The sequence below is a fragment of the Eriocheir sinensis genome, chromosome 35 (assembly GCF_024679095.1).
Source record: "Eriocheir sinensis breed Jianghai 21 chromosome 35, ASM2467909v1, whole genome shotgun sequence".
Lineage (NCBI taxonomy): Eukaryota > Metazoa > Arthropoda > Malacostraca > Decapoda > Varunidae > Eriocheir > Eriocheir sinensis.
Genome location: NC_066543.1, coordinates 7,925,331 through 7,938,080, shown reverse-complemented (window position 1 = coordinate 7,938,080; position 12,750 = coordinate 7,925,331). Strand labels below are relative to the sequence as shown.

The window sequence follows — 12,750 nt, the reverse complement described above, 5'->3', positions numbered from 1 at the left end:
CACCACGCTCACGCCGCTCTTCAAACTCAGGCTCAGCTCACAGTCTAGGCGGCGTGACTGTTATTACGGCGCAGGAACCAACACGTCCACCCCTCACTGACCCAGTAGCCTGTGCGTGCCTACCACTACCACCACCACCACCACCACCACTTGTTGCACCAGCACCACCACGCCACAACCACCACCAAGAACATGCACTTCCATTACCACCCCATCACCACTTCGGCCACAGCTCGGCTCATTTAGTTCATCCTGCTGCACCGTCAACACAACACCGCCACCACCATAAGCACTGACGCCTTGCTGCGGAGTTACCGTCACGCCACCCGGCTGATCACCATTAAAATCACTTGGACAGTAAACACGATTGTCATTACTGGACTCAGCACCGTCGTCCAGTCGCCGCCACCACCCATAAACTGGCTAATGCTTCTACATAACCGCCGCGATCGCCTCTTTGATCACCACTAAAGCTATTCAAAATGTAAACAGGATTGCCAACACTTACGTCGTCAGGACACAATGCACAGCTACAAACTTTTCCTTCAAGCCCGCCACCACCCTTGACAACATTGCAACACGACTATCATCGTCACCAAAGCATGTCGTCCAGCCATCGTTACACAAGTATAAAACAATTGTTCTGAACATTAGAAGATACGAGCCCGTTTTGATTACCCGCCGGTATATAAGGACACCTCAGACTAACAAGCAGTTACCGGTGGAGCCACGGCCTTCAGCCAATCAGCTAGCGCCCAGCCTCCCGCCGCACCTCCCCGGCCCAGCACTCTCCGCCACCGCCTGGCTTACAGGGTGGAGGGTAGCAACCAAAACAAACAGGAGTTTCAACCTTATTTGCATTGCAGAGGGGAACGTCTATCAACTCCAAGGTCTTTGGACCTTGATCAACTCCACATGCCAGAGGGTCAAAACAACGATATACCAAATAATCCCACATTCGACAGGCACGGACAGGGCGGCGGTTGGGTTCATTTGAATATAAAATAAATATAATATATAAATCAATGAAAAATGGACCCATTAAACATAAAACAGATAAATGTAGGTGATATAAACTGACCGCCGACGTATAGAAAATACAAATATATAGGTAAACATAAACTAATATATCAATACAATAACGATAAGTAATCACAATGCAGCAAACACATCTGTTTCGTTGAGTCTGACTATCCTGGACTGGCTTCGTTTGTTTGGCGTCACAGAGGCTACAGTAAACCCGCTTAACCGACGCCATTCTCGTTAGATCATTCCTCCTCAGCGGGGCGTCAACAGATCACTCCCACGTTTCCGAGGATCACACGTGTATTGAGCCAATTACCTGCACCGCAATCAAGCAGACAGGTGAGTGAGGGGGACGCTGTGAGAATGAGGACGCTGGAGTGCGGGAGGTGATGGACGGAGCACCTGAATCGCGACCTGACGATGCTGACGCGAGTTGATGAAGGTGAGACAGCTCGTGATGGAGGTGAAGGGTTAGATGGACTGGTCGAACAAGACAGATGCCACACGGGTCTCGAGCAGAGGACAAAATATATGAAAAACTGATGCGGCGGGCGAGTCCAAAAACCACATTTCCGCTGATCATTTGCACCATTAAGCAGGCAGGTAATGAACGGAGAAAAAGGTTAATGGGACAGGTAACGCAGGAGAGGTGCCGCACAATGATCGAGGAGAGGATATGATGGGGGAGGTGAAACTCTTCCTTTCTCTTTCAATATATTTCCGTCTATTTCGATGTATACCTTCCTCCCCTAACCTTATCTCTCCTTTTACCTTCAACCCATCCCTCCCTTATTTCCCTCCGTTCATTGTAAAGTCCACAAACCATCCTCCATATCATCTTTAATTAACACCTCTCCAGACAGGTACGCTGATGAGGCAAGCGAATTTATCTCTATATTGGGATTACCTTCCTCTCTGTAGTTAAGGGAGACGAAAGATCTGAGTGCAATAGTGAAAAACAAAAGAAAATGAAGGCAGAAGAAGTTAATGATGGCCACAGAAACGATTACTCAAACACGAATTACTATAACTACGCACGAGAACCTGAACTTGTAAAATGAGTACAAGGAGAGTAAAAAGAGCAGGTGTAGAATATGTACATGAATATACAAAAGGAGAGTATGCCGCGGGGGGGAAAGGGGAGGGGGATGGGGGGAGGCATCAAGGAAGGAGGTACGGAGGAAGGAAACGGGAACAAAAGGAGGAGGGTGTTCCGTGCCGCCGCTGCGCCTCTCTGTGTCTACTCTGGCTGCCTGTGTGTCTACGTACAGGTGAGGCAAGACAGGTGTGGTGCGGCTAGTATGAGAGCGCGGCAGGTGTGTGTGCATGTGTGTGTTATGGTACAGATGTGTGATGTGGTACGGTATGGTACAAGTGTGTGGTGTAGAGTGGTACGGGTGTGTGTTGTGGCAAAGGAGGTATATGGTGTGTGTTGTGGTAGAGTGTGGTGTGGTGGAGACGAGAGATGTGTGGTGTGGCATGATAATGATTTGTGATGGAGTTGTGTGGTGTGTGGAGGTGTGTGGTGTGGTGGAGACGAGAGGTGTGTGGTGTGGTATGATACAGATTTGTGAAATGTGTGATGGAGTTGTGTGGTGGTGTGGTGGAGGCGAGTGGCAGGCAGGATGGCAGGCGGTGCGGTGCAGGTGCTGGCGGCTCTAAGCACCAAACGGAATGATATTATTTACCTGGTGGGCCGGGATGACGTCTCCGCCACTCACCTGGGGGAAAAAAGAGCCGTGATTAATCAACTGCACACACACACACACACACACACACACACACACACACACACAGTCACAATGATCAAATATTCAACAAAAGCACTCTTCTTTATGTTTGTTCTCGTAACTTACTCTAAAAACACTGCACACTACGAGTCTACAAACACGGCAATAATGAGGCCTGCAAACATCCCGGCCAGTCCTTACCGTCCGTGGCTGAAGCTTGAAGCACAGGGCGACACACAAAGCGTAAACGATAGACTGTACTTACGTGAGGCGGCGGGGGTTGAAATGCGACGTGGGGGGGGGAGAGAGAGAGAGAGAGAGAGAGAGAGAGAGAGAGAGAGAGAGAGAGAGAGAGAGAGAGAGAGAGAGAGAGAGAGAGAGAGAGAGAGAGAGAGAGAATGTGAAAGAGAAGAGGTGAAAAAAAGTAAATCAAAGGCGAGGGTGAAACAAGAGGAGGAAGATGAAGAGGAAAGAGTGAAAAATAAGGTTACCGGAGAGAGAGAGAGAGAGAGAGAGAGAGAGAGAGAGAGAGAGAGAGAGAGAGAGAGAGAGAGAGAGAGAGAGAGAGAGAGAGAGAGAGATAAGGGGGGGGGGGGGATTATACCCTGCATCTGGTGCCTCAGGAGGGGGGTGCCAGCGGCTCCCTGCAGGCATGGTTGTGGCTCAGTGTGGCTCTGCTGGGACTTACCTTTCCTGCTGAAGTACGTGGAGGTGACGTCACTGTGTCGCCGCACGTGGGCAGGCGCGGCAGGGGCCAGGCTCCTGAACGAACGGTACTCCTCGCGGCCCCTCCGCGGCGTGTCTGTTTTGGGGACCGCGAGCTTGGCGTCCCGAGGCAGGGAGTGGTGCGTCTCCTCCACCAGGCCGCCGACGTGCTGCGTAGCGAGGTGGTGCAGTGTGGAGGCGGGCGACAGCAACGGCGAGGAGGGGCTGGGGTGCGCCTGCAGGGGTGTGGAGGGGGCGAAGGTGGAAGTGGACGAGCATAGGTTGATGAGGGAGGTGACGGCGGTGGGCGGTGACGGCAAGACTGACGACTGGTACAAGGAGAGGCGCGGCGGCGCCGGCACCTCAGGGAACTGAAGGGTCATGTCTAGGAAGCTTTGGTTGAGGGAGGAGTATGACGGCGTTGACGACAGAGAAGTGATGGTGTTGGTGGAGTGGGTGAAGGTGGAGAGCAGCGAGGGGTGGGAGGTGCGGTGAGTGGCAGTAGTGGAGGTAGTGGAGGTGGAGGTGGCCGAGGGAGGCGTCAGAGTTAAGGCAACATTGTCTGATTCTCGTTCATCACAAGGCAACGCGGTAGACACTTGAACGTTCTCAGTCACCGTCACAGTCGGGATGCCGCCTTCGCCGTGCAGCGCCCTCTGAGGCTGTGTGGCGGTGTGCTCGGGGGGCAGACACGCCTCGTAGGACAGCTGCCACTTGTCCAGCAGCCTCTTGCTCAGCATCACGTAGCGCCCTGAGTCATGGAACACCACATTCTCATAGTCCGGCCCCGTCCCGGCCTCCGGCACTTTGTCCACAGACCTCGCCGCGCTGATCCTGCTGCTGCCGAGGGCCGTGGACACACTAGTGTTGGTGCTGATGCAGGGCGTTGATATGTACACAGTGTCGCCGCCAGTCTGCAACCTGCACCCCGATGACTGCGGCAGGACTTGTTTGGTCCAACACTGAGCAGGAGACGACGCAGGCGGCAGGTGGATCACGGAGCCTCTTGAGGAGGGTGCAGAGCTTTCGGTTTCTCCCTCTTGCGAATCCTTATCACAAAGCTCAAGTGATTTCGTCCTGCTTAAGGCAGCACTTTCAGGAGAATAGAGGTGTCCATGGGAGGCACTCAGCCTCTGCAGGTCCCGCAGGCCTCGAGCAATGAACCCAGGGCTCCTGTGACCTTCCAATGTGAGGTAAGATGAGGCTAAAGGGGTGTGACTATACATACTCTGAGATAGGGAGGAGGGCTGCCGGGGAAAGGGTGTGACCGCCTCCTCAGGAGGGCTGAGAGGCGGCACCTCGCCCAAGGGGGAACACACACCCTCCAAGATAGGCTGGGGAAGGTCTTCCACTGGGAAGGACCCTTCCGCTGGGCGCTGTTCACTAACCGTGGGGAATCCTCCGTCTCCCTGAGGCGTCAAATCTACAGGCGTCGGGGCGGGCGCCGGCAACACCCTCGTGACAGTTCCAGGTGCTCGAACACGCAGGCCGCCCTCGCCGCTACTCTCACAGCGACAGGTGTGGCCGTCCCCCTCCCTGCTGTGGGGGCGGGATGAGGTCAGGGCAGCCACACCGCTCACCATCTTGTGTCGTAGGTGGCAGAGTTTATCCTTCACGCGGCGTGCAGGAGACGCCGGCTGAGAAGAGTCCTCGCCGCCATCTCCGCTCTTGGTATCCTCGTCGCTTTTAGCGCCTTTGCCTTTACTTTTCTCCTTTTGCTTCTTTGCCTTGGCCCGCGTCTTGCTGAGATTCGGAGACTCCGAGATCTTAGTGGGAGCATCGGACAGCGGCACGAAGTCGCCATGTTCAGTGCTGATGGCGGTGTTGCCGGGGCTGTTGAGCAGCACTGCGTGCACCAGGCGGCTCTTGGAGGCGCGACGCGTCAGCGGTTGCTGCGGCTGAGTGCTGAGCGGCGGCTGACATGTGCAGGTGGGCTCCTGGGAGTGGGGTGGCGGGGTGGGAGTGGGGGTAGGCGTGCCAGTGGTGGGACAGGTACATCGCAGGTCCCGAGCAGAGCGTGCCCTCCGAGCGGCCGAGAGCCTGTGTGTCAGGTCAGGTTCAGGGCAGGTGCAACGGGGGTGTCTGGGGGGCGGGGAGGCTGTGGCTGGGGTGGAGGGGGGCGATGGGGAGCCTCCCCCCCACGGGCTGGGGTCACGGCTGAGGGTTGGGCTGGGGCAGGTGCAGCGAGGGTCGCGGGCTACGCGTGCCCGCCGCGCCGCCAGGGCCCGCCGCGCCTGCCGCAGGGCCTCAGGCGACGGGCAGGTGCACCGCGGGTGGCGCGTGCGGCCGGTAGGTGAGGGGCGGCACCCCCCGGGCCCCCCCTCTAGCTTCAGCCACGAGTAGTCTGAAGACTGGCCAGAGGAGGAGTAAGTGGAGGAGGAGTAGTTGGAGGAGGAGTAGGAGCCCGGGGGCGCAGGAGGGAGGAGAGTGGAGTAAAACTGGGGGTAGTATGAGGGGTGGGTGGCGTAGAGGGCGCCCTCCTCCACGCTCTGCACGCCCCCGGCCACCATCCTTGGCCGGCTCAGCACGCCCGCGCCAGCCCCACGCCTCCGCCCTAGAGCGGTCCCCTCACACACCGCCGCCAAGGTCCGCGGGCCGCCATGCCGGCCTGGATTTCAGCTGCCACAAGGGCAGGTGGGCGCGAGTGGCGGGGCGGGGCCACATGGGCGTCCTGCACCTCAGAGTCACCGCCACATGGCATGAAACACTTGTCTGTAACACTGTAACACTGTCACCTGGAACACAAATTGGGTAAGGAGAGTGTCAGCAAAGTGACGCCCGCCGCGTACACAACCAGAACGACCACAGCGTGACGACCACGAAACGACTAACACGTGTTCCCGCTCGCCACGACCACCGCTGACGGGAATTACACCCCTCCCGAGGACTTTTGAAAATAGAGACAGGTACAACTTTACAGATAACCATACTTAACCTCTCTCTCTCTCTCTCTCTCTCTCTCGGCCACGTCAGATAATAGCTCGTTTTCCCTTTGAAAACATTTTTCCTCTGCACTTTTTGTTCTTTTGTTCTACGATGAGTTTGCCTTATAGTAGCAGTAGTAGCCATAGCAGTAGAAGTAGAGAGTAGTAGTAATAGTAGTAGTAAGGGTAGTATTATATTCAATAGCATATATAGTAATAGAAACCTCAATTGTTTGTTCTGTTATTGCTGCTGCTACGGCTTATGTTGTTCACGTAACTCCTTGGTGTGCCATTAAGCTATTAAGCGCCGTATCGTCCGACTAAACACCCACCCACACCCACCTGCCAACCACCTCCCCACCCACCCACACCCACCTGCCAACCATCTCCCCACCCACACACACAGACTTACATCATCACGTTCACTATTACACAACACTGCCACACCGCCGCCACATCCGCCACACACAGGACAGACACACAGGGGACACAGAGACCCCGCAATACGAGTGGCAGAATCACGGAATTGTCACATCATCATTTCCTAGTCCCTCCTCTCCCTCAGCCCTTCTCTCCCCTCACTACCATATCCTTCACCTACTCTCTTCTCTCTCCTCTCCATCATTTTCTTCTCCGCTCTTCTCTCCCTCAGCCCATCTCTTCCCTCCCCGTCATTTCCTTCTCCTCCTCTCTTCTCTCCCTCGGCCCTTCTCTCCCCTCCTTCAGTCTTTGTCTACGGGTCAGCGCGGTTATCCATCCATCTGTTTGCTTCTTTTCTTTGTTATCGTTCACCCCTCCTCTCCCCGTTTTCTTTGTTATCGTTCGCTCCTCCTCTCCCCGTTTTCTTTGTCATCGTTCACCCCTCCTCTCCCCGTTTTCTTTGTTATCGTTCACCCCTTCCTCCCGTTTTCGTTTTCGCCTATAATTTAATGAGAAGAAATGCAGATGGGAAAATAATAATGATTCACTAATAGTTCATTTCAAGCTTACCGAAAAAGAATATTATATCTGTGTAGAAAAAAAAAATACAGTACACCCGATCGAGAAGAAGGGGAGAGGAAAAAGGAGTAAGAGGAAGAGAAAGGGAGGAGGAGGCGAAGAAGGAAAATGAGAAGAAAGGAAAAGAAAAGGTGGAGGACGAAAAGCTAATGGAGGAGAGACAGAAAAAATAAAATAAAAATACAGGACATGACAAAGAGAAAGAAAAACAACTGCAGGATAAATAATAAGGAAAAAATATACGAGAAAGAAGAGAAATATGAAGACAGATACAAGAACGAGGAAAAAGGCAAAAAGGACGAAGAGGAAAATACTAAGACCAGGAGTAGGAGGAGGAGGAGGAGGAGGAGGAGGAGGAGGAGGAGGAGGAGGAGGAAGAGGAAGAGGAGGAGGAAATGGAAGAAAGGACAAACGAGATAAAAAGTATATAAGTGAAGAGGATCTCGCCTTTAAAGTATTCGTGACAAGTGGCAATACCTGACTTCTATCGCCCCCATTCACGTCAGGGGGGGGGGGGAGAGAGAGAGAGAGAGAGAGAGAGAGAGAGAGAGAGAGAGAGAGAGAGAGAGAGAGAGAGAGAGAGAGAGAGAGAGAGAATCTACATAGAATAACAGACCACATAAACATTGCGGCCCAACCAGAGCGACTTAACCTTAATCCGAGAGAGAGAGAGAGAGAGAGAGAGAGAGAGAGAGAGAGAGAGAGAGAGAGAGAGAGAGAGAGAGAGAATATATAAACGAATAACAATAACATTAAAAACAACCTCACTGCCACCGAGAATAACAACAACAACAACAATAACAATAATAATAATAATAATAATAATAATAATAATAATAATAATAATAATAATAATAATAATAATAATAATAATAATAATAATAATAATAATAATAATAATAACAATAATAATAATGAAATATGCAGACGCGAAGTTCAAAGTTAATGAAAAATAAAGAAAAAATCACGAGCAACGTCCAAACTTGCAAACATAATTAAGTCGAGAGCGAGAGACAAGAGGAGAGCAGAGGAGAGGAGAGGAGAGGAGAGGAGAGCAGAGCGGGGCGGAGAACAGGAAAAGTTAAACAAAGTAAATAATGAGGAGAGAATAACGAGAGACCGACACTAACTCAGCACATACCAGACAGACACACTGATGATGACGACGATGATGGTGATGGTGGTGGTGGTGATGATAGTGGTGATGATGATAGTAGTGGTGATGATAGTTGTGGTGATGATGGTGGTGGTGATGATGGTGGTGGTGATGATGGTGGTGGTGATGGTGGTGATGATGTTGATGATGAAAACCTAAGAATATAAAACTGAGAGATAGATAGGCAAAGGCAGATATATAGAAAAACGGATATATAAATAGATAAATAGACAGAGAGAGAGAGAGAGAGAGAGAGAGAGAGAGAGAGAAAAAAAAACTGATTTACCTGGATAAAGCCTATTACATTTTTTCTCTTTCTCTCTGAAGGGAAGCTAGAGGGGACGACGAGAGGAGGAGGAGGAGGAGGAGGGAGAGGAAGAAGGGAGGGGAAGAGGAGAGAGGAGAGAGGAGGAGGAGGAAGAGGAGAGAGAGAGGGATAGAGGAGGGGAGAGAAGAGGGGATAGAGGAGGGGAAGAGGAGAGAGAGAGAGGGATAGAGTGGAAGAGGAGAGAGAAGAGAGATAGAGTGGAAGAGGGGAGAGAAGAGATAGAGTGGAAGAAGGAGAGAAGAGAGGGATAGAGGAAGAGGCGAGAGAAGAGAGAAATAGAGTGGAAGAAGGGAGAGGGAAGAGAGGGATAGAGTGGAAGAGGGGAGAGAGAAGAGAGGGATAGAGTGGAAGAGGGGAGAGAGAAGAGAGGGATAGAGTGGAAGAGGGGAGAGAGAAGAGAGGGATAGAGTGGAAGAGGGGAGAGAAGAGAGAAATAGAGTGGAAGAGGGGAGAGAGAAGAGAGGGATAGAGTGGAAGAGGGGAGAGAGAAGAGAGGGATAGAGTGGAAGAGGGGAGAGAGAAGAGAGGGATAGAGTGGAAGAGGGGAGAGAGAAGAGAGGGATAGAGTGGAAGAGGGGAGAGAGAAGAGAGGGATAGAGTGGAATAGGGGAGAGAGAAGAGAGAGATAGAGTGGAAGAAGGGAGAGGGAAGAGAAGGGGAGAGGGAAGAGAAGGGTAAAGTGGAAGAGGGGAGAAGGAAGAGAAGGACAGGGTGGAAGAGGGGAGAGGGGAAAGAGGGATAATGTGGGAAAGGGAAGAGGGAAGAGAAAGGTAAGCTGGAAGAGGGAAGAGAAGGATAGAGTGGAAGAGAGGAGAGGGGAGAGAAATATAAGGTGGAAGAGGGTAGAGAGAAGAGAAAGGTAAGGTGGAAGAGGGGAGAAGGGAGAAAAGAGTAAGGGAAGAGTAGGAAATGTAAGAAAAAGATAAGGGATGAATAGAAAAGGGGAGACAACAGAGAAGAGAAAGTAATGAAAACTGAAGGGAATCGATGACGGAGGGAAAAAAGAAAAGGAAATGTGTCGGGAAAGGGAGAAAAAAAAAACAGAAAACAAATAGGGAAAAAGCAAACAAAAACATGAAGAAAAATGTTGATGAAAGAAGAGGGGAAGAAAAATGGAAAAATAGGAGGGAAAAGGAAGAATATGGGAGACAGGGAGGAAGGGTCTGGAGATAATGAGGGAGAGGGGGAGGGAAAGAGAGAGAGAGGGAGGGAAGGGAGGGAGGGAGATAGTGAAAAGGGGAGGGAAAAATGTGTACGTGAAGGGAATGGATATGTTACCTTGCTACGCACACACACACACACACACACACACATACACACACACACGACTCGATAGTGTTCCCGTGTGTTATCAGAGATCCGTGAGCGTTATGGGATGTGTGTGTGTGTGTGTGTGTGTGTGTGTGTGTGTGTGTGTGTGTGTGTGTGTGTGTTGTTTGAAAAAAATGAGGAAAGAGAGAGAGAGAGAGAGAGAGAGAGAGAGAGAGAGAGAGAGAGAGAGAGAGAGAGATTTACGTCACCCTGCAAATAAAAAGAAAATATCGCATACGGGTATTAAACGTGAAATCTAATAATCGCCCGCGAGGGAAGCGTATCGCGGTCAACTCGCTCTCTCTCTCAACTCGTTCATTTACGATGAGCAAAAAGTGGATGAGAAACAGCAAAGGGGAGGGAACCGTCAGGAATGAGAGAGAGAGAGAGAGAGAGAGAGAGAGAGAGAGAGAGAGAGAGAGAGAGAGAGAGAGAGAGAGAGAGAGAGAGAGAGAGAGAGAGAGAGAGAGAGAGAGAGTGTGTGTGTGTGTGTGTGTGTGTGTGTGTGTGTGTGTGTCCCTACCCCTCCGCCAGAAGCGCTCGTCTCTGGTTACCCGTTACAAGAGAAAAAGAGGAGAAAAGAAGAGGAAAGAATGAAAGCAGGTCACATGGAAGACTGAGGTAAGTGTTTGGGAGAGCGACAGACTATTGGTGACTGATAAAGACGAGTGAGTGGCTGATGGAGTTGCTGATTGAATGACTGACGGAGTGGCTGACGGAGTGGCTGTTGGAGTGGCTGTTGGAGTGGCTGACGGAGTGACTGACGGAGCGGCTTAATGGACTGACGGAGTGCTTGATGGAGTGACTGAAGAAGTGGCTGACGGAGTGACTGAAGGAGTGAATGATGGAGTGGCTGATGGAGTGGCTGACGGAGTGGCTGACGGAGTGGCTGATAGGGTGACTGATGGAGTGACTGACGGAGTGGTTGACGGAGTGACTGACAGACTGACGGGCATCACAAGTCTATGCAATTAAGACTATAAGAGATTTCAGTTTTTCCCAATGACATAAAAAAAACATTTCTTTTGTCGGCAGAAATTATCATTCCATTAAGGTCTTTTTATTACTGCTGTCCCTGAAAATAAATAAGTCCCTTCATATGCAAAGGACTAATTAATTGTTTCACGGCAAGCTGAGGTTTAAACGGATTTTGGTTTTTCATGTGATTTTCTTTTTCTTTTTATTCTTTTGTGAGTTTGTTAATGCCTACTGAGTGAGTGTTCCATTTTCTTGCTGCCCTTTATTACTTTTCTTTTTTTCCTTTTACGTTTTAATTAGTGTTTTTCCCTCTATCCCTTCCTTCCACTTCCCTTCCTCTCTTTCCACAACTTTTCCTTTATAACCTAATTCCCTCACTTTCTCTTCCTTTCCTTTCTTCCTTCAATCTTTCTACCTCCACCCCTTCACCTTTCCTGACCCCTCCTCCTCATTATCTCTCCAAACCTCTAACTCTCCCACCTCACATATATTCTTCTTTCATCCCTCCACCCCTTCTTCCCTACACTCCTAACTTCCACCTCTTTTTCTCTACCTCTCCTTTACCTCTCATCTCTTCATCTCATTTCAACTTCATTTATCTACCTTTCAACTAACTCTCTCGTCGCTCCAGCTTTCCCATCCACCCTAATTTTCTCTCCATTTATCAATCTCCCCACAAACACTCATCCCTGTAGCTTCCACCCCCTTCCCCAGTCTCATTTTCTCTCCATTTCTCCACTTCTCCTCTCACTCTCCCACCTTATTTCTCTCCTCCTTTTCCTCCCCACCGCAAAATTCTTCAGCTGCTTCACGTCTCTTGAGCAAAGCGATGCACCTCGTTTATCTTGGGCCGAGAAACCAAATCGATCCCTCCTCCTCCTCCTTCCTCTTCCTCCTCCTCCTCCTCTTCCTCCTCCACTCTTCAGGCTTTTGTTCCTTCCTCCCTCTTGTTCTCCACTTCCTCCTCTTCTGTACCAGCGTTGTGTGTTGTTTTGTTTGTTCCTAATTTTTGTGTTTCTCGTTCCCTCGTTTTTTTCTGCTCCTTTTCTCTTCTCTCATTATTTTTGCTTTGTAATTTCTTTTCTTTATGCAAATTTTCTTTTACGCAGCGCATTTTTCACCCAATTGTTTTATTCGTTTCCTTTTTTTCTTTTCGCACTTTCTCTTCAGCCTTCTTTTTTTCGTCTTTTCATTCCTCTTTTTTTCCTTTATTCTTTATCTATTTCTTTTATATCTTCCTTTCTACCTCATTTCTTTCCCTCCTTTCCCTTCTTTTCCCTTCCCTCCCCGTCCTTTCCTTTCCTCTCTCTTTGTATTTGTTTCTTAGAAGACTCAAACACCGATATATATATTAACGCAACTCTCTCTCTCTCTCTCTCTCTTTTGACCCCATTCCTTTATGTACTACTAATCCGTTACGACTTTTTATTGCGTCTTCTGACAACAAAAGAATGACACACACACACACACACACACACACACACACACACACACACACACACACACACACACACACACACACACACACAAACACACACACATCAATACTGCACTTTGGGTTCTCTCTCTCTCTTTTTTTTTTTTTTTTTTAGG

General features: G+C 50.2%; 1 protein-coding gene across 1 annotated transcript; it reads right to left on the bottom strand.

Moving 5' to 3' along the window:
* Positions 1-1,918: 1,918 nt before the first annotated feature.
* LOC127007551 (uncharacterized) lies at positions 1,919-5,971 on the bottom strand. The gene is made up of 2 exons (XM_050878721.1): positions 3,361-5,971; positions 1,919-1,941 (listed from the first exon to the last, which is right to left on the bottom strand). Exons 1-2 carry the CDS (start codon positions 5,969-5,971, stop codon positions 1,919-1,921), a joined length of 2,634 nt encoding a protein of 877 aa, XP_050734678.1.
* Positions 5,972-12,750: the final 6,779 nt, after the last annotated feature.